The sequence below is a fragment of the Strix uralensis genome, chromosome 1 (genome assembly GCF_047716275.1).
Source record: "Strix uralensis isolate ZFMK-TIS-50842 chromosome 1, bStrUra1, whole genome shotgun sequence".
NCBI classification, from domain to species: domain Eukaryota; kingdom Metazoa; phylum Chordata; class Aves; order Strigiformes; family Strigidae; genus Strix; species Strix uralensis.
Window position 1 is genome coordinate 108893533 of NC_133972.1, and position 21972 is coordinate 108915504.

Sequence of the window (21972 nt, forward strand, 5' to 3'; positions counted from 1 at the left end):
ACATCCTTCCTGCATGGCGATGCCTCACCTCCTCTGCTCCATCAGCTGCGAGTTGAAACAGCAAACTTTTCAGGTGGAAATAACATTTCTTGGATGCTAAGACAAAAAAAGCATCATTGTTTGCTCTTAGGAACGAGAACAAAGCAAAAACAAAGGGCTTGGATTCACTCCATTCTTTATTCAAGATGCAAGCCCTGAATATCAGCTCATGAGCGTAATCAGGTTTAGTTCATGGCCAGTTACACAGGCCTGGCTGTGTTTGAGCCGGGGGGCTTTGCCTGCTCACCCTGCACACAGGAGGTGCGTAGTGCTGGAGGAGGTCACCCCACATTTTCCACAGCAGCCACCATTTTAGCAAACAGCTTCCTAGGCACCACTGGCCACACCTGGAAACCCTAACATAAATTCATCTGCCTAGCATCTTTCTTTAGCCTCTTCTAAGTCTTAAATTTACCGGAAAACTTGCCAGCAAGATTCAGAGACCAGATTGAGATTAATTTAAAATTTGGCTGATGAAAGAAGGCTCAGACGGAGCCAGCACTGCACTGAATATGTCACCAGATGCCTTTCTTCTCTGCTCTGCTCTGCTCCAAAAGACAGTCTATCTACTTCAAACAGGCAGCCTTCATTTTCCACCTTTCTCAGAAGTTTTTTGAGCAACCTAGTTTCACTGGAGAGCAGTCCATGGGGGTTGGGGTTTTCTTACTTTGAAAATGTGAGAGCTTCTGGGCATCAACTACCAGGAGAGCACCAGTCACCAAAAACAGGCAGTTTTGGATAGTTACCAAAGCTGCTGCAGGGGCAATTCTCCACGGGGTGAAGAAAGTTCAGAAATTGTTCTCAGACAGCTTGGTCCACGTGGTGAAACCCTTGCAAAAAGGAAACGGTCTTCCTATGTGTCAGTTTTGACACCACCATCCTGTTTCTTGCCTGTATTTCATCATGCTAATTGCTTGGAAAGGTGGGGGGTAAAAGATCTTATACTTAGATCTTCGTGTAGGTGCTGTTGCTAAGATGCACGATGAAAAAAAAATTAACCTTTTTTCTTTTGACATTGTATTTTATCCCCATCTTCGCCAGCCTCTGAAGAGCAGCAGGGAGGAGGGGCACCATCCCCATTTCCCACCATCCCCGGGTTCGGTGGGAGGGCAGGGTGCTGCGGTGGGGGCAGCCACTAGTGAGAGGAGAGCTCAGAGGGCAACTGAGCACCACACAGACACTCACTCACCCCTTCCTCTCCAGTGCTGGGAAGGAGAAAGTAAAACAAAAGGCTCAAGGATCAATATAAGGACAGAGAGGGATGAGTCATCTATTAAGGTCAGGGGCAAAAGACAGACTCCTTAGGGGAAGAAAAAGAACATCAATTTATCTCAAACGTTAACAATAACAACACTTAACAGACAGAGTAGGACAGTGAGAAGCATTACCACACCTTAAAAACACCTCCCCCCACCCCTCCCTTCTTCCCTGGCTCAGTTTTGCTTTTGATTACTCCCTCCCTCCCAGTGGTGCAGGGGGCAGGGAATAGGGTTACGGTTAGTCCACTACTCCTTCCTCCTCAAGGGGAGGACTTCTCGCATTCTTCCCCTGCTCCAGCACCGTGTCCCTCTCTCACAGGAGACAGTCCTCCATGATCTTTCTCCAACATGAGTCCTTCCCATGGGATGCATTCTTCCCAAGATGCTCCAGTGTGGGTCCCCCCCTGTGTGTTGCAACCCTCCCAGCGCCGAACTACAACAGCAGGGGCTTCTTCCCACGGAGTCCTGGCTTCTGCAGGTGCAGCCACCTGCTCCAGCGTGCGGTCCTCCATGGGCTGCAGGTGGGCATCTGCTCCACCAGTGACCTCCATAGGTGGCAGGGGGGTGGCCCTGCCATCTCACCACGGGATATAGGGCGGGGTCTCTGCACCAGTGCACCTCTCCCACTTCCTCCTCCTTTCTTCCACTGATCTCAGTGTTCACATAGGTGTCCTTCTTGTAACTCCTTCTCACAACTCCTCCTTCTCCCAGGTTCCCCTTCTTAAATACATTAGCACAGAAGTGCAGCCACCGTCACTAATTGGCTTGGTCTTTGCCAGAGGTGGGTCTGACTTGGAGCTGGGGAAGCTTCAAGAAGCTTCTCACAGGGGGCCACCACTGTAGCCCCCTCCCCTGCTACCAAAAACCCCACCACACAAACCCAGTACAGGTGGGGGGAGGCTCTCCCCAGGGCTCTGCCTCACACCACAGCAATGGCAAAGGTGAGCTGCTCCATGCTGGGCAGTGCCCGCTCCTGCCCACCAAGCCAGCCCACACCCGGGCTCCCCCATCCCATCCCCGAGCGGTTGCATCTCTCTGCCTATCACCAGAACTGGGTGGGCACCATGAAGTCAAACTGGAATAAAATATACACTTCCCCCCCGCCCCCAAAAAAACTTTTTCACAGGCTGTAGCACTCTACATGCAGAGAGCATGAAGTAGGGCAGGCCGCTGTGACAATAGCTGCTTTGTTGCTCACTGTAGGTGAGCACTTTGCTGTCACCAATTTCTTGTGTCTTCTGCAATAGCGAAGCCTGTACAGAGGCTGTTGGATCAATCACAGCACCGTTCTGTACTAGAACAGAGAGTCTGCCCACAGGGATACACTAGTTTGTTTCTGGTTTTCCTTTTGGCCAGCTTATGTTATTTTCTATCAGCCATTAATATTATTTCTGAACTGCCTGTTGTGTAAAATACGAAAACTCATTAACACTTGTACTTCGGACTGAGTGATTTTTTGTTTACTTTGAGAAGTTCACTCCATGGTCCACCACTGTTTAGGAGAGCCTCTCACTAACGTCAATATGTGTGTGGGGGGGTGGTCTCTACACAAGAGTTAAACTTGCTAGAAAAAGAAAAATCAGGAGATGCAAACAGGAAAAAAAAGTAATTGCATGGAGTGCCACATTTTGCTGAAACTCTTGTTGCTATTTTTACTTTTCTATGTTGTATGGCTCTCTCCGAAGTAGCTCTCTCAGCAAACAAGGCTAGGATGAAAGACAGGCTGATTAACAAAATCAAGGCTGCTGAAGAAACACTGATGCAGTGGGTGGTGATCTTTTCCTGAGCCAGCTAAGTATTAGTGCAGCAATGCAGCAGAGGGAACCAAAATCCTTGCCGTGTACAGTCAATGGAAGGTTTTAGGTACATTTTATGAGTAAAATTTGTTCAAGATACCATGGTCAACAGTAGCCAGTTTACGTACACCCATCATTTGAAGGTGGAAACGTTGCTTTTTACTTCCCATCTTAAACTACTATATATCTTTGTGGGGCAGGGAATTGCAGATGCATGTAAATGTTTGCAGGGATTTCCTCATTCTAAAATATTCTAAGGTACTCTACAAATATTATCATTGTTTGTCCACCCAGCTGCCAGAATTTCTTCCTGGAAGATACAGATGTAGCTCTTCACTTCTTTCTTTTCATGGCCCCCAAATCCACATCCCTTCTTTCAACTCTCAGCGCTTTGCTGGGGAGGCAAAATGTTACTCTTCAATTAAAAGCAACCAAAAATGCAAATGTCTAATCAGTCTGCTGTGGTCATTACACTGTTTCTGAGCTGCTAATCACTTCAACATATTGTGAAAAGTGAGACACTGTGTTAAAAAAAAAAAAATAATAAAAAAATCCTCTTTTCTGCCCTACTTTGTAGGAGTAAAAATGAAGCAATCTCTCCAGGAGAGCTATTACCAGCCCTGTGCACATCCAGCCCCACGCATGCTCTGTACTGCTTGCTCAAGAAGGAAGGCAAGCAGGGCGGGGATCCCTTGCGGTGAGATTTCCTTTACCACAGGTTCCGTTCTCAGCTATGCTTTTATTCTAGGGCTTCAGAAAAAGGAGAAGTAAATCCTGCTGTTGCAATTATTCAGAGAACTTGATCCCAGAGTGGCACTGATGTACCAAGAGGTTGCAAATACAAAGCAGGGACATTTTTCAGAAAAAGTTCTCAAAAAGCTGCCTGGAAGCCAGAACAGAATAGGCTCGTCTCAACAACCTTTTTGCCCTTAACAAAAAAGTTCTCTTCTGCTGTCATATGCAAAGCAGGCAATATAAGAGAGCTTTTCCATCCTTTGGAGCCAACTGTTTGTTTGTTTTTCTAAAACCAAGATGCTCTAGTTTTAATACAAGCCCACTACTAACTGTGCCATGGTCACCTGCAGTGCATGGGTTGGACAAGCAACTCTGGAAGGATCAAAAGCTTGAATGTTGTCATTGCAACTAAGTTTGGGCTTAACTGTTCAGATTCCCTGGGACCTTGGTACCAGGTGTGAGTGACACATGGCCTGGGAGAGAGTACCTAAGTCAGGACCAGTATCAGCAAAGGTTTCACAGAACCAGGCCAGGCTAGAAACCAAACTACCTCACTGGTGTCTCCAGCCTGTGGTGAAGCTGGTGTCCCACCGGCTTTGCAGTTACCTGTGTGAGATAGATGAAATGATGCCTCCCTACAAAACAGAGGAGGTTCAAGGTTTAGAGCTGTTCCAGCTCTTGGAAATATAGAGTCTGGCAGAGAAAACCCTGCCAGAGAGGACCTGTGGTGTTTGGACCCTCTCTGTAACACAATTTGGAATCAAAGGCATGGACTGAATTTCATACTTCTTATCTGGAATATTATTTGCAGCAGCAATTCCTTATGTCCACCAACCCCTGCTAAGTGGTGCTCTGCAAGAGAGCCGCAGAATTGCATTAAACAGCAATTTATAGCATTTTAGGGACTGATGAAAAGAATGCATTGTGGGCGAGGGGGAAATGCTGACTTGACAGTGTCCTGGTGAGGCAAGTGGGTAAGTCAGACTGCCTTAGAGAAATGCACGCATGCTCCTTTTGCAGCTGCTGCAGGCAGGGTCTCAGCCATCTCACAGCTGCAGCTGCCCATCTTACACAGAGTTTGCAGGAATATGTCTTCAAAAATTCCTTTGGCAGAGAAAACCCCCCACATTGCAAAATGCCTGAGGTCAGTACTGTCAAGAACCATCTCACAGCAGCAGAACAAACACTCTGCTGCTTGGAAGAAGCAGAGAAGCCTAGGAGAGAAGGCCAACTCCTAAACTGCTTGCAGCAGCTGGAGAAACTGGAAACATGGTGTACACAGTGAAGAGCAGTAAAGACCCCAAAACTGAATAGTCTACGAGCAGATTTAATTTAATGTGAAGGAGAGAGATTAATCTGCAGGCACTATTTGTTTGACAGTGTGACCTGGGAGTCTAAAATAAATGACCCTTGATTTCTAGTAGTCTATCTAAAGGGAAAGAAAGGGAACTCAATTTTTCTGGAAATACCACTGAAATATTGCTGTGAATCAACTTGCAGTATACTTTGCCTGGGATGGAAGACATACAGATGAACAATGAGATGAGTTTCTTCCCTGTATTTCCTCCAAAACCCAAGAAAATTACTATTGGGAAAAAAATGTTTGATTAACAAATGCTGTGGTAGAGAAAATTGGGAAGGTCTTGTGACCTTGGCAAAAGCAATGGAATATCATATCCCACCTCTCTGATCCATTTTATAATTTGTTCAAATTGGTAAAAAGACTATATAATTGATGTGTAATCCTTAGTAAAACATAAGGTTTTGATGGGATTGAGCAGGATTGAGCATATTTGTTGGTTATGCTGGGTATAGCATCAGCTAGTTTACATGTTATTATGGTACGCAGACTGCTTCTCTAACTCTAATTTATGGAAACAATCTGAAATAATTCTGAGAGAAACCCATGGGATTTAATCATCAAAGGATGAAAAATCCATCATCTATTCTTTGCTGATGACAATGACCTCACTGGATCACAGAGGAATAGGTGTGAAAATAACATGGAAGAAAGAATAAAGGCAAAAGCAACCAGACATGAAGATTTCTTACAGAAGTAGAAAGATAGTAGGGATACTTAAATTGGTTGAAACAGCAAAAATATTCCCATCCCAGCCAAGAGCCACTGGAATGAATGTGCTGGACCCCGCAAGCAGTGGGACAACTTAGCACTCAGATAAGTGTCACGAAGAAATAAATCTAACAAGTAGAAATCCAGCATTACTCATAGCTGCTGTAGCAAAATAGCATCGAGCCTAACCTCAAGAGATCCGGTACTCCCACTGCCCTTCCCTGAGGCAGAATCAACTATTTTTATATTATGCCCAATAGCTACTTGTCTACTCTGTTCTTCAAAAGCTTTACAGATGCTTTGTAAGTTAAAGCAGCACTCTGATTCACTCAGCACTGACTCATCCAAGCACTTGCTTTTGCTTCTTCACTGTCTGACTGTTGGAAAGTTCGTTTTCCTAACTTGCTTATTCCTAGTTTCTGCTAGTTTACTACCTAATTTACTTCCTTCATTCTGTTGTCTAAGTCCATGACTCCTTGTGCACCACAAAGGTGGGGAAGAGGGCTTGAGGACTGCTCTTATCTCCTTTATTCATCTTCTCTCCCTCAGATGAAGTAGTCCTGGTTCCTCCTATCTTTTCCTTAATTTTCTGTTTTCAAGCCCTCTGAGCAGTCTGGTTGCTTCCCTCAGGACTGTCACCAAACAGTCTGTCTCCTCCTTGAACTGAGATGCCTGAAGCTGTGTCCTGCCTTGGCAGAGGCCTTGCTAACCCCAACCACAGTGACCAAATTACTTTGTGTCTCTGTTTTTGATCGCACCTGATGGCATTGTTTTCAGTTGTTATTATGGAATCCCATTTGGCAGCCTCCAGCCTCCTTTCTGAACACATGCTACTTAAGCAGCCATCCCTTAGCCTGCATTTATGAGGTTGATTATTCTTGCTTGATCATAGTATTTCACAGCTCACTCTCCTGCATTTAATTTTTTCCAGATCACTTCTCCAGTTTGTCAATATTAGCTTGAATTTTAATTCTGTCCTCCAGTGTACATACACTCCTGGGCAGCCTGGTATCTGCAATTGTAATGAGTATGATCATATCCATTCTATCATCTAGGATATTAAAGTGTATATTGAATAATACCAGATCCAGTGCTGAGCCCTGCAAAATCACACTTGACCATTTTCTTCTCTTTTGATAATGGACCACTGGGAACTACCTACTGAGTACAATTTTCAAGATTATATTAATTCTGTGGGGGTTTCATCCAGGATGCTTTGCTTCCTCCCTTTGAATTGAGAGTATTTTGCTGTGAGAAGGTAATGATTTACTTCCATAGGCCAAGTGATACTGGGATGAAAAATGACTCTCTTAGCAGAGGAAGAAAACCAAAGTCACCTTTGATGGGCCCAGTGGGATATGCTAGGTGTTGTGGATTGCAGTGACACACCTGAACGAACACACATACAACTCACCTCCAGGGCATGTGATGGGTTCATGGCTCATAACGTGGTGGGGAACATGAAGGCAGACAGTAGGGCACCAACAACATGTGTGTTGTGATTCCTGGTCACTGCGATGTGCATGTCCACTGGGGCATTGAGTACCAGGCTGTGCACAGACCCCCTCCCAAGCCCCCAGACTGAGGTGTCCAAGATGGATGTGGACACCAGCTGGGCTAGGAGAGCCAGCCTGTGGTTCTTCATCTACTGTGGCTTTTGCACAGCTCAACTGCTTTGAGCTACATCCCAAACTGGCACCATAACCTCCCTGGCACAAGAGTGCAGTTTTCCCAGAGGCCAGCTCATACACCCAGCCTGTCTCTACCTGCATCTAATGCAGGACAGGGGTCCTCGGGAACCACTGTTCTCTCTGATGGGTGAATGGTTCCTGGGGCCTGACCTTTTTTCAGCTCTCCAAAATACATGGTGTGTATTTTATAGCCTCAAAGATTTGTGCACAGATCCTCTAAGGTCTGTGATGTTGTGTGGAGTGAGTCATGTCTTCTACCGTCCTGGCCTGCTGACTCTCCCGCCAGACAGTAAGAGGGAGAATTTCTCCCAAATTTTCTCTGGAACTGAATATCCCAATTTAAAAAAAAAAGAAAAAAAAAAAGAAAAAAAAAAAGAAAAAAAAAAGTTTAGTTTTGGGGGGAAATGTGCAAAGAGTTTTAAGAGGTGGCAAAGAAAAAATTACGCTAAGCTCAGTTAGTCACTGACACAGACTGTCTAAACATAATCTAAGTCCCTGGAGTCCCTGTAACTTGCAAATGAGTTAACAACTATTGTAACTCTGTCCTTTGGGTTTCTGAGGAGGATGTTTACTGGGAGAACTGAAACTGTAGCAATAGCCAGAGCAAAACTTTTATGAGTACTCTAAATCCATGTGAACACTCCCTTTCCCAAACTGACCAGTAATTGGTGTCAACCACCTTTTCCTATGTCCTCCTTCATACTGTCTCCACCATAGGGTCATCTGCCCTTCCTTTGTCTCTTTTTTTCCCCTCCTTGTTTTCCATGCAGGTTATCTCCTCAAATGCAGTCTTCACTCCCCAAATAGCCCTAGAACAAAGCAGGGCACTAACGAACCCTCTGACACAGAACTTCCTGTATCCTGGGAATCCATTTCGGGCTGGAGCAGGAGGAGAGTTCAACAGGGCAGAAGCTGTTTAAGACACACCCCTTCTGCACCAGCATAACAGGGCAGAAAATGGCCAACTTGTGTCTCCTGCTGCTTGTGGACGTGTTGGTAATTTAAGGTATGGATGAATTCAAGCAACCCCATCCAACACTGCTAAATGGCGTATTTTTGTACACTTCTTTTTCATTAAGAATGTCTTGGCTTTTAGTCCTGTATCTGAAGATAAAACATCAGAACACTTGATTCTTCTCCTGGATCAGAAATTCCAAACTCTTCTGCAGGCAAAGAAGAGTAAAGTTGGGGTGATTTAAAGAAGCTGCTCTAAAAGCTGCCTCTTCTTCCTTGATCCACCCTTGTTTTTGACATTTCCCCAGTCTCCTCCACTTTTTGTTGACAGGTTCTTAGAGGATGGGTGGTGACTTTTTCTGAGATCAGCATCAAATGTGGTTACATGAAAAACATGCATGCGAGAGCTTTGCAGTGACTGCAAAGTTGATTTGAGGGATTTTTTGGTGTGGAGTGGGGCTTCATTAGTCAACAGGTGAAAAGAAAAGTTACCATCTTTTGGAACAGCTCAACAAGAACAAGATAAAAGTGCTTCTTGCGGGTATAGAGGGGGGAAAAAAAGCTGATATGCTACAAAATAAAGCAGGGAGGAAGCCACTTTGTTAGGCTAGATGATTGAGATCAGTAAACAGCAAAGACAAGAGCATGTAAACTGGTAGGGCAAAATTATGCTGCCCCAAATGCAAAGGTAGAAGAGGGGCCCGGGCATCCATGAGAGGTGGGCTGGTTTTGTCTGAGTTAACTCATCCTGTCTCAAGGGAAAGAGCACTGCACTCTCCTAGGGGATAGGTTTTTGGAGGAACATCACATGCTGTGAGTGATGTAGGTGAGGCTGCTGTCAAGGAACGATGTGGCAAACGGGAACGAATCAAAGCGACTCCTCTTTGTGCATCTGCAATGGAGGCTGAGTCATTACCATTCATCATCAGCCCGGCTGGTGTGTTCATTCTGGTGACAGTTGTTTTCGGGAGAGAGGACAGCTTTTGATGCTTTTTAATTCCTGAAAATAAAAGAAAAAAGGGCTGTCAAGGTAATAGGCATCCAGAGAGGCTGACTGAAAACAGTGGGTAAGGAAATAAATTTAAGTCCCAGGGAAATGCAGCACAGAAGGGAGCTGCACAATAACCAGGACAGCATGGCTTGCTCCTTCATGTTTCTGAAGGAAGTGGTAAATGGCTAAAACTTCCCATGCCCGATTTACAAATGAGTTCCAATTGCAGGACAACACATGAAAGTTAGCATTGCTGTTGCAGGGTATTTTCTCCAGGTTTCTTCCTGCTAGGCTGTCTGTCTTGTTTTGAGTTAGTCATATATGTATGTGTAGCATCGTTCATCTTGCAACTTACTTGAATCACGCCCAATAAACCTCCTCAGCAGCAACAATGAAGCCGCTTCTGGCCCATGCCGGTCCTCAGAGACTGACGTGCTCCAACAGCACCCTGGGGCAGTTTAGCCATTGACTTTATAAGGGCTCAAGATTTCTCCCATCCACCTCCTGCTGTTTCAAGGAAACAATACGGGCGGCAGCTGCCTATTGCCGGGAGCGGCTCTTGACGGGAAGTTTTAAGGCAAGGTACATCCTGTGACTGCCTTTCCTTCAGCACTTCTCCTTTCCCTCACCCCCGGCAATCTTCTCACGTGTTCGCCCTGCCAGGCTCTGCAAGCTCAGCAGTTTCCAGCTCTGACCCTGGCAGGCAGCACCCCAAGAGGTGCTGTCCCCATGTGTTGGCGTCCCCTCCCTCCAGATTGATGCTTCTCCTCTGCAGCTTTCATGTCCCCATTCCTCTTCTCACACCCTTCTTTTTCTTACTGATCCCTTCTTCTGCTCTGTTTTCCCTCATCACCCTGTAATGGCGTTTCTCTCTTTTTACCACTGTCTTCAACTACTCACCACCATGGCAGGAGGGCCTTACTGAGGCAGAGGGATGCTCCTGTTGAGTGCAATAGGGTGCAGCTACCACCTAGAGATAGTCCTTGCCTGAAGAAATCACCTCAAATAAGCAGGGGAGGAAAAAGGGTGAGGGGGGGAAGTCTAGAAAGGAGAAGTAACTTCCTCAAGCTTGTCCAGCGGGGCCAGAAACAAGTCCTTTTTCTTACCCATTGAGCCAAACTGTTGTCTTTACTCTGCAGGGACTTAAACAAGTGCAATTTTAAAGCAAATCAAAGCACAAGAGGGGCCTCCTAGGAACGGAGTTCCTCAAGGAGTCTTGCTGCTGCAGCAGAGGAACAATCAGGCAGTCAAGCCCCACCAAAAACCAGTCCTAGAAGGCTCTTGGCTTTGGCCAGATCCATCTAGGAAAACACAGTTTCCCAGCCCTGGCAAGGAGCAGCCCCCAGGTTGTGCAGCTAAGACACCCAAAGTGACAGCAAGGGAGAGGCTTGAGCTCCATGGGATGTAGTGCCACTTCTCAGGGACTGAGAGGCATCTTACCCTGCACCCAGGGGAAGACTGTGCTTGAGCTGGAAAGGGGTTTTTCACCTTCCTATGATGACCAAAGTGCTGCCACAGGATTTGCTACATGAACTAATGAACATAGCTCTAAGGCCTGGGTTGGAGTTAGGTCAGGCACTCCAAATGGACCTGTCCCATCTTCTGTCTTGTCTTCTCCATCTGGACTAGTTCAAGCTGTGCACTCCCTAAAAGACCAGCCGTCTCCATTTTCAGCCCTGCAGAAACCCACTGCTAGAACTTTAAAAAACCCCAAACATAATAATTAGAGATAAGTTCATTATATCTGCTTGTGACCCATCTACTGGAAGCTGTAGCAAACACTGCTGCTGTGCTGGGAGTTTTGCTTTCAAGGGTGTGGTGACACATGCAATTACTAGACTGAGTAATCAAAACTCGGTACAGGTTTACTGTCATAACACACAAACTTCTGATAGCAGAGATATGAGGGACTACCGATGTCAGGCCCCACAACTGTATGTGCACACACATGCACATGAACATCCCTGAGTGGTCCGATGAAGTCAGCAGAACTGTGCAAGGCTCAGACACTACCTGAAGCCTAAATGTATTTTTGTGCAAGTTTAGAGTAAGTTAGTTTGTAGGCAAGGTCCTCTCATAAATTGAGAGACCTGACAGGAAGGAGTCAACTTGCTTTATAAAGTTCAGGAAACACAGTGATGGAATGAACCAGTATGATAAAGAATTAGTAGTGACAGAGATACTCGAATAATATGCCTATTATTGACAGACAGCAAGTTTTACATTGATGTTCGTCTGTTGTTCACCTGATCATCAGGAAGGTCCTTGGGCTTGATAACGCACCAAGGACGGTGACTTGGGAAAGCCCACCTGCAAGAATCACATCCCTGCTAGTGCATCTGCTCATGGGACAACTGGTGTCACCTATGGATTTACAGCTTGTCCACACATCCATTGCCATGGGTGACCTCGGCATGGGTGAGAATGTGCTGTCACTGGTGCCATGCTAAATAAAAACTAAAACCCCATGAACGCATGGCACTGAGAGAGCCTGGGGGGTTACTCTGGTCAAACTGGCCCTGGGGTGAAAGCGAGCTGCTCTGCAGACAGAGCAGAGGGAGTTGTTCCCTGGCTCTACCTCTGCCACCAGAAAGGATTCACATTCATATGCAAACCCCTACACCCCGGGCTGACAGGGCTGCCGCTGCGCAGCGGCATTCCCAGCGACAGGGCAGGGTGCATTTTAAGCCCGTCCTGCCTGCCTCTGCTCTCAAAATCAACTTCTCTCTCAGCAGTTAGGACACCCCACCTCAAAACCCATCTCAAAAGGCTGGCTGTAAAAACAAGAAGCGTTATTCATATGAATGAGACTATTTTCGTAAGTGCAGATGCGGAAGCTGTTACCACCAAAATGTTTAGGAAACCGGTGAAAGGAAATAGTCGAGCTGTAGCGTAGGAACCAGTTCAAGCACTCGGCTCTGGCTGCTCCCTGAGCCGCGTCCTCGCCACAATGCAGCACGCCCAAGAAGATCAGACTGCATCGGGAGAAGAAGATGATGCCTTTGGGGAAGGTAAAGTCATCTTTTATTAAACTAATCCTTCTCCTACTCAGACTAGAGACCGGTTTTTAGCTTGGGTGGTATTTCTTGGGTAAATCTGAAGTTGTCTATGGGCTCCAAGGTCACAGGGTGACCAGACTTTCTTTTTCTCCTAAGAGAATGGAGAACAAAAGCTTCCCAGATACAATAAAAATAACTTCCACACTGGTTCAGCAGCTTGCTTCCTCAGCAAGGAGGTTATTGCAGAAGAAGAAAGCTGGGGGGACACCAAGTGTGTTTCTACAGTGGCTGCACTATGCGAAGCAGCACATTGGGCATTCAACACTGCAGGTGCAGCTGTTGTTAAAGTAAGAGGGGCTCTTTACAGGGGCTAAAGGCGACTTGCTGCTTAAATTATCCAAGCAAAATTAGCCTCCTCCTCTCCGACCGCCACAACTCAGGGCACAAAGCAGGTGCCATAGTTTCTTATCCTTAAAACTGCATCTGCTGACACTTGGTTCCTCACTGCTTGTATCCTGTGCCGCCATTTACATGTGTACCGAGTGCTACCATGTCAAAATAGCAGAGACGCAGATAAGAGGACCCAGAGGAGGAGGAAGAATCTGGCCCATGGTGTCTAATTTCTGCTGCTGCTCCCCTTTGCACTCGAGTGGGGGGCCGGGGGGAGAACTTGCTCATGCAAATCTTCTCCCGGCCCCCAGCCCTCTGCAGTTTCCAAGGGAGTTGAAGGCACAAAGAGCTGCCTGGATCTGCTCCAAAGACTGTGAACCTTTAAACTCACTTTCAGCACAGCTTCAGCAAACCTCATTTAAACAAAGCTCAGCTGCGGTTGGTATGGAAAACTTAGCAGTGAATAGTGCCAAATCAAGTTATCTGAGCCCCAATGAAAGGCATCAACACAGAAAAGAAAGCAGTTTCAATGAGGTACTGTCTGTACTCAAATACATTTCTCACATATATATCCCCCACTCCTCACCCTGTGTCCTAGTCCAGGCTCAGAAGGGCAATGGATCTGCAAAGAGGAGAAGTCAGAGCATTTGCATTCAGGAAAAAATCTAGTTGTCCCAGGGAAGACCTGATGCCACTGGGCAAATCAACTGGCGTTGAAAGTACCCTGTTGCATTCCCTGCATGCTGCCCCCACACAGGTGGATGCTGCTTCCCAGGACAACTAGCCGCATGCTCTGACTTGATACAGACATTTTCAAGTGCTCTGAAGAGCCAGTGGAATTTAGAGTACATAGCTGTTTCTGAAACCTCTGGCCTATGTTCTTAATCAGAAACGTAGGAGGGAAGGAGAGGAATGTGTGCAGGTTATTTGACGTTTATATTGTGTTATCTGAAGGGAAAGATACAGCACCTAAGAAATCCTCTCCAGCCTCTCAGCTAAGTTGTTTCTGGCAGGGCTGATCCAGCAACAGCTAGAGGAGGCTAGCTTTTCAAAGGCAGGAACATTTTTAAAACCTCTCCATGACCCTGCTTGGAGCAGGACGTTGGACTAGATGACCTCCTGAGGTCCCTTCCCACCTGAGTTATCCTATGAGCCTATGAGTTGGTGACAGCCTCTTCAAGTCATCTGCATGTAACTGGAAACAAATCTACCCCAGCTGCTCTCTCGGCCAAAAGGTCTGTTGGCTCCCAAACCTGCCAGCTGGAAAGCCCAAACAACACAGGCACAGTGCTAGTCTTCCCCTTCAGCCCCCTCTCCTCTCTCTTGAACGGGTTAGCAGGGAAACATTAACTTTTTGGCTGCTATTTCTGGAGCGCTGTTGACCCTGGACAACCCAGCGGGCTCCGCTGGGCTGGGTGGGATCCGAGCAGGGAGGAGCAGAGCCTGTTGCGATCACAGGGCAGCCCCCACCCTGCTCACGCTGCAGAGACCTAGGCGCCAGCCAAAACTTAGTCACAGATTTTCAGGCCAGATGGAGGCGTTTGTCAGGTGCGGAACTCCCAGCTCAGCACAGACCACAGCTCTTAGGGTGTGGGCTGTTTTTTTTATTTTCCACATCCGGCTTGATTTGGAAAACAGTGATGGCAGATCTCCCGTCCACCTTTTTAACTTGTCCCAATGCTTAGCTACCGTCACAGTTAAAGATAGTTGCACTGTATTTCTTCTAGTGTTGATTTGTCTAGGTTTTTGGAGTTTGTTGTCCTCTTGTCCAGGAGAGCAAAGAACTCACTAGTGCTTGTACATATTCATGTCTCATATAACTATCCACAGACTGTATTCAGACTGCTCTTACCCTTTGCCAAGCTGACTGTTACCAGATGACTGTTTCTTTATAAAGTGCAAGTTTTAATCTTCTAAGCATCTTCATGGTTCTTCTTGAGACCAGTCCCTTGGGGATGTGGACAGCAGCATGGAGCCCACAGCCCCAAAACTGTTACACCAGGGACAAATCCAGAAGTTAGATGATCTGTTCACTCATACTTTATAAATATATATATCAGGATCAGTTCAAGGATCAGTTAATATGTACAGGGACTGCTTGAGTCCTTTTGGGTCCCAGCATCACATGAGCATTTCCTCTTCATCAGCTTTTCCTCTATAATCCTCAAGTCTTTCATTGTCAAAATTTCTCAGGACAGGGTCAATACTATCCCATAATTATGGCTTATCTCCTTTGCTCCTGTCTATGCCCATACTAAAAACAGGTGAATGAGCTCACTTTCTCAAGTAGCCTGTTCTCATAGTGATTTACCACTTCCCCAGACATTGTGCCATCTGCATATTCAGTCAGTCGCAGTTTGAAGTTCCCTTTCAGGTCATTGACATAAAAAGAGTTAAATCTCATAGAGACAGAACCAATCTGCGCAGCTCCTCGCTAGAAACTGGCATCTCTGATGATTCCTCAGCTGGGTTACATCTGTATTCGGACTTGTTTCGGATCCATTCAGCATGTCCCAAATTGATCTACTCCATTTCAAGCTTCTTGGTCAAGATCTCATGCAGTACCAAGTCTTATTTCTTACAAAAGCCCAAGTACACTCTCAATACAATTATTTTCTATAGAACCCTAATGAGTGCCACTGATTGTATTCCATCTCCTTTAATTTTGCTTATATGACTCCTACATCAGCTATTCCGTAACGAGGCCAGGACCACTGCCAGGCTATCACATTGTTAGTGACATAACATTAACTCGTAGCTCTCTGGAAATCCTCTGGTGTTTCAAGTTTTTTGAAAAATCAACAAAGAGCTCCTTGACTAGCTCTTTTCAAAGCTACAGTTTAAATTGTCCTTTGGGAAAGATAAAGGGGGAAATATTTTCCCATTGATATAGACCATAAGCTGGCACTCATATTTTCCCACGTGCAAAGAAAAACATTTGTTGAAAACTTCTGTATTTTCTGCAGCATCATTGATAATACCACCATTTTCATCTACTTTTGCTCCCATAGCATTTTTCCTTACTGCACATTGAAATCCCAAGTCACAGAGCTGGGTGTGACAAAGTATACTATACATTTCTTCACAAAAAATCGGGCTGACTCTTGCAATAGGTATTCAAAGCCTGAAAATATTCATCCATAAAGAAAATCTGTTAGCTAATTTTCTTGTTTTCTAATGACAACCTTGCACTTATATTGTGCTGTCTCCTTCAAAGGATCTGCAGAGACTGTGCAAATGACTGCTTAGGTTCAGTGAAGCGCAACTCCTTCTCGTCTGCAACGCGGCCATTGTTTAACAGGGCACAGCTGTAGTATGCAAAAGTTTAGAGAAGGAACTATTTTAGTCTCTTGAAAGTACAGGCAGTGATATGTTTTGTTTCTTTTATGGCCTTACTATGTTAATTCAAGGCATGTAACTTCAGTTAGTCTCACACCTGTGTTAGGTCGAAATACCTACTTTGGGGAAAATGCATTTTAATTTTTAGTGACTCTGAATGCCTGAAATTCTGAAGTTATGTTTCATTAAAAAGAAATCACTTCCACTAGCACAAAGGTTCCCCTCATCACTGCAGCCAAACAGTCGTGGGTTTTCCTTGAGTCTGTCTAAGCTGAGGAGCCAGGAAGGCTCCTGTGGCTCCCAGGCCCAGGGAGGGAGGGAGATTTGGGCACAAGTCAGCTCTCTTGGCAGACCCCGGTTTCTCCTGAGAGGAGAGCTGACTGCTCACACAGAGGCATGATGCCACTGCCCCAGCACAGCCTCTGACCAGGGCTGGGAACTTGGCACAGCAGGAGCTCCTAGATCAATGCAGACACATCCATGCACAGAGTCTGCAAGCACTCAGCAATCATGGCAAGCATATGGGTCCAGGCATTTCACTGGCAGTGATCAACATATTCAAACTGAGAATGCATGGGAGAAAGAGGCATTAGACTGTGATTTATTGCACATCTTCTCATACAGCTGCTCCATACTGACCTCTCCTCGCATCTCCATTTCCCACCTCCTGTATGTGCCCTCTGGTTGTACCTGCATTAACCAGGACCTTCCTCTCAGGCCAGAGTTGACACAGAATCCCATCCATGTTTCCAAAGTAAAAAAAACAAAGCTGTCTTGTTCATAATGTTCAGTAAGTAAGTGCGTGCTCCAGTTCAGTAGACCCACTTTAGATGGTGCACTGCATGGTGTCAGAGTCCCAGGGCCCCCTCCTTGCCCAGGACTGACGTGCTGCTATGGCACACAGACATGCTCCAGCACTGCCGCCCATCAAGGCTCCCAGTAGAACAGTAACTGCATCAAACTTTTAAGGTATGCTTCAAAAATGTACCAGATGCCTTTACATCCTTGTAAAGCCTGCCTGCCCTTTTTAAGAGAGAAAAGAATTTTAGCTGTGGGGTTTGGGATCAGCTTTGAAGCTTAGCTGAAACGAAAGGTAGCTGCTCTTCATGGTTATGTGCACCGCCTGGTGTATTGTAACATCGCTGCTGATGTTAGAGAAAAATGAGGATAAAGTCTTGGATGTTAACTTAAAGTGGAGACATGCTCTTTATTCAGCAATAATTCAGGTTAAGCAACCTTTCTCTTCCCCTAAAGCAATACAAGACGCTATGCTTTCCTCGGCCATACAGCTGCAGTGACTTGTCTTAAAAGTCACGTGGGAAGATCAATGTCACAACTTGTCTGTGACCTACTGGACCAGGCTTCTTTCCATGCCATAGCTAGCCAGCCATTCACCCGCTACTGTCAGCCTCGCTTTGGTGGGAGCCAGCAGTGGCCCCTCCCCACAGAGTGTATCAAACTGATGCAACTTTAAGCAAATTATGTCTTCTAAGGATATTCATGTGTATATGTCAGTATGACATTCCAGCGGACGTCTACCTCAGAGACCTCTACTTTTCCAGCATACGAGTGCCTAATATCTGAGAAGGCTGTAGTAAAGGTGAGCAGCCTTGCAATGTATTAAGCATGGGAACTTCTCCTCCCTGACTCCTGGGAGACTATGGATCATTGTCCTGAAAACGACTACAGGTCCCACCAGCCCTGCCTGTCCTTTTGGCTTATCTCGTGTTCATGGAGATGGGGAACACGGAGAACACGTGTGCTGTACTCATTGTGGCCCAGAGGAAGGGAAGTCCCTTGACTTCATCACCAAGGCAACAGTGTCTGCTTCAACCAGATAGATGGATCGTAGTAAGAGACGTTTGGCCTATAAACTCAGATTGAAGCACGTTTCTCCAAAAGCATGGCAGACCTACTTAATGTGCAGGACAAGGATGGTGTGGAAAAGAGGGTGCTCTCTTATGGAGCATTTTTGCTTATTCCTGTTTACGCTAAATGCTTTGCTCACCTGCTTCTCGCAGCTGCTTCTTTTTGGTTGTGGTCCATGGGCAGAGACAGAGTTATGCAGATGGGTGAGAGAGCTTTTTGTGGTCGGAGGAGTCAGTGTGAGGCACCCATCCCCACCCGGGTGCCCCCACACCGACCCACCCGCAGTGCTCCAGCCCCCCAGCACTTCCAGCTGTCCTGGGCAGCTGGAGGGCTATTTTTAACAAGGCATCACACTCCATAGTTGAAGCAGAAACGATTGAGTCCGTGAGGCCTGAAATTAAAAAAAGATTGACATGAGAGGCACTTTCTGCTTTGTTGTCTCCCTAATTTTTAATTAAAGATCTTTGATCTTTTTGTTTTTTCCTTTTCCTTGTCTTGAAGGCAATATGTTTGGTATGTATTTGTTGACAGTATTTCTAGATCACTAATAATGACAACAGTGAGGGGAAAAAACAGGTCAAATAATAAACAAGTGGCATTTAACCAGCCCTCAGAGAAAAGAGGAAGGTATGTGCAAGCTGGAGAGAAACCACTGATTAGGTGTGCTGGGGCCACCTTCTAGGCTTTCAAAACAAGTGTCTCACCAAAGGCTGAAGTAAAACTGCCTTCCTTTGCACCCTTTTTCCCCCTCCTGTTTTCAGACAGTGTCTTTACAAAGCTCTGTAAAACACAAGCTTTTTGGCATCCAGTCCCATCATTAAAGTCACAAAATAAATGTGACTTGGCTAGCATGAGCTGGTGGCGTAAACAACTTCACTCCTTTAACAATTCGAGGCACAGCTCAGCCGCCTCTGAAATGAGCTTCCGCCTGCCTGGATGCTATAACCAAAGCCTTGTGGTTGGTGTACCAAGGGTGTGACAGTCACAAAACAAGCGGGTCAGGAAGTGCAGAGTTAAAAGGCAAGGAGTGAAAAGAGTCTGTGAACATGAATTCAAGAGAGAGGGGAGAGTAGTCAAGCACTTGACAATGTCACAGAGGCACTAAAAAGTTCATGGTGGGATGATTTCCCGATGGTAGGATTTCTACTGTATCTCAGCATCGCTTGGGGGGTGAGGGGTGTTGTCAGGCCCCACAGACTTTTAAACCATATTGCCTTGATCTGGCATCTAAGAGCAGGGAAATTGCTTGAAGAGGGGTCCCCCTGTGGCTGCCACCTTGCTTGCTCACTCCTTCCTTGCTGCTGAAATTCACAGCTCAACCTACAGACCTTCTGCCAAGGTGGGGTGGGTGTGCATGTATGCATTTGCACACCCCAAAAAAGATCGAGTGCGAAGGGTGCAGGAAACATTTACACTGTGAAGAGTCATTGATATTCCTGTGTCTTTGGCAACTAGATAACAGGTGAAGCAAAATTGCTATGGAAATCCTGAGCACAATAGGCTTAATGCTGTGTAACTTATGGGAGCCGATGTTGGCTTATGCTGGTTTAGTTGCAGGTAGTCTGGGAATTGGAAAGTTCAGAGACCCAGAGCTTGGAAATGATGCCTAGAGTTCAAATAGTTGCTAAAAAGATGGAAAGACAAAAAGTGAGGTGGAAAGAAAGGAAGCCACAGAGAGAGAGAGTGAGAAAATAAAGTGGGATTTTGGGGAAAGTCCCACTGCGACCCAGCCCCTGCCCAAAGAAATGGCAGGGGATAAACACATCTGGCTGCACCCAAATTGGGGCAGTTCAAATCATCTCTATTCCAACCTTCTCAGATATTTAGGGTCCTAACTCCCCAAGCTGGTTACCTTAAGTTCACCTAATAGTGAGTGCGTGTCTCGTGTGTGTGAAAAGGAGGGAGGGCAGGGATGGAAATGAGAAGTCCCTCCAGGTGCCAATTCAGAGCACGGAAATGGGCATCCTTTGCTGCTGGAAGACCCTGGCTCTTTCCCTGCCTGTGGCAATCCACTGCTGCTAGCCTGGCAGCAGTGGGCATGCGTGTGGCTAGTGCCCGTAAGGCAACATGCATGTCCCTAGGGGTGGCTGGTCCCCAGGCAGGGAGGCAGATCCACTGCAGGAGCCAGGTAGACACATCTTTGTGATAGCAGGTCCCAGCTAGGAAGCTCTGCAGCAACTGCTTACTATGCTTGTACTTTGCCTCTAAACAGGACTCAGGAGGTGAGGTACTGCCCACACAGGCCTAGGGTTAGGTTCCTCCGGTGCACAGCGGTGCTTTTAGTTATGCCCCACTGGGAAAACTGCCTACACTTGCTGCTGGCCTGTTGCACCGCAGTGGGGGACCTGAGTGCCCAGGTTGCTCCTGCAGCATCATTCACCAGATCCATGCCAGGACAACACCTGGCTTTTACTGCCTACGTCATGACATTGCATAACTGCCCTGGGAAGCAAAACCCAAAACTGCCCCAAAAATTCAGACAGAACTGTCTGAGGTGCATGTAGCATTGCACACAGGGCTTGCAACATGTCCCCTTTCATCATGTCAGGCTGCTCCCCCGGCCAGCCCTGCCTTCCTGCCTGCCCTGTGCCCAGCCCAAGGGGAAGTCACCCACAGTGATGAGCTTTTGTGCAAGTGATCCTCTCTTCATGTGGTGCAATACCGGAGTGGAGAGCCCCCTGGGCTCCCCTGAGGAGCGTACATATGGTTCGGGAGCTGCAGTGCTGAGTGGTGATCTGGGAGCTTCCCTGGAGGGGTGTCAAGAGCCGCCTGCAGCAGAAGAGAGAGGGACAGCCTCTCTGAGAGACTCAAGGGGATGGCTAAAAGCTCTGTGGATATATTGTCATTACCATAGACATTAAGTTTTCAAGGATTCGTCCAGGAGCCTCTTGGAGATGAGCCTATAAAACCTTACATCTTTGCCTTACAGCTCTCTGAAGTTTGTGATTAAGATGCTGGTGGCTATCAAGGCTGGCTAGCATTCACGCTCAACGGCATGAATGGATCTTCATTCTCATCCTTCTCACTTTGTGGTAGCTCAGGGCAGTGGAAAAGCTCTGCTGTGAACATGGATACGACCTACAAGACACCATGTTAATTTCAGCAGGGTGGTTGGATTTGTGTAGAAGTGCAGTTTGCCAGCTGACAGCTCCCTGTAAGTTTAGGAGTCCCGCTCACTGCGTTTTCTCACTCGAGAAGGAAGAAGAAAAAGATAGGACAGAGCCTCGGTAATGTCACAGAGCTAACAGAGGCAGCACTTAGCAAATGAGATCTTTTTCTGTCTCAAACATCACCAGCAGATAAGAGGTCACTGAAGTTTCTTAATGGTGGTGTTGTAAAGAGCAGAACGAGCACAGCCTGCTTCCTCTAGGGCACCCCTAAGTTCTTGGGTGGCATCTGGAGAATCTGTCTGATTTATAAACAGAATGATTTGGGGAATTTGGGTTATATCAGGACTGAAGGAGTGGATCATAATGTGCACCTTCACACTGAACTAATGGATTTCCTTCTCTTGAGGGTCTTGGAGAAAAGAGAGATTTTATAGATGTGGATAGATTTGAATCTAGATCGAATCTCTGAGATCCTCCTACAAACACATGCAAGGAGTGCCACGCTAGCAGTACTAGCATACATTTAACAAGTGAGGCACATTTTTTATGGGGAGGGGTGGGAAAGTTGAAAAGGGTCCATATAAAAATATTCTCAAAACAAAATGAAACCATAGGAGGAGCAGAGCCCTCCAGCACTGCTGAGCTCAGCTCTGGAGTTGGACGGCTATAGCTTTTTTTTTCATTTTCCTGTAGAAAAGCAGGCAGCTCGGGAGGTCCTGATCTGCTCTG

At 46.4% G+C, this 21972-nt stretch overlaps 1 protein-coding gene across 3 annotated transcripts in view; it reads left to right on the forward strand.

The window, feature by feature from the left end:
- Positions 1-12286: 12286 nt before the first annotated feature.
- RIPOR2 (RHO family interacting cell polarization regulator 2) overlaps positions 12287-21972 on the forward strand; it is a 69304-nt gene continuing 59618 nt past the window's right edge. The window contains exon 1 of one of the 3 annotated variants that reach the window (XR_012629903.1): positions 12287-12547. Coding sequence is in view for 2 of the 3 variants with exons in the window: in XM_074876861.1 (XP_074732962.1) it covers positions 12487-12547 (61 nt within the window). In the remaining variant the exon portion in view is untranslated. The remainder of the gene's footprint in view (positions 12548-21972) is intronic. The other 2 variants (XM_074876861.1, XM_074876852.1) reach the window with 2 other exon arrangements.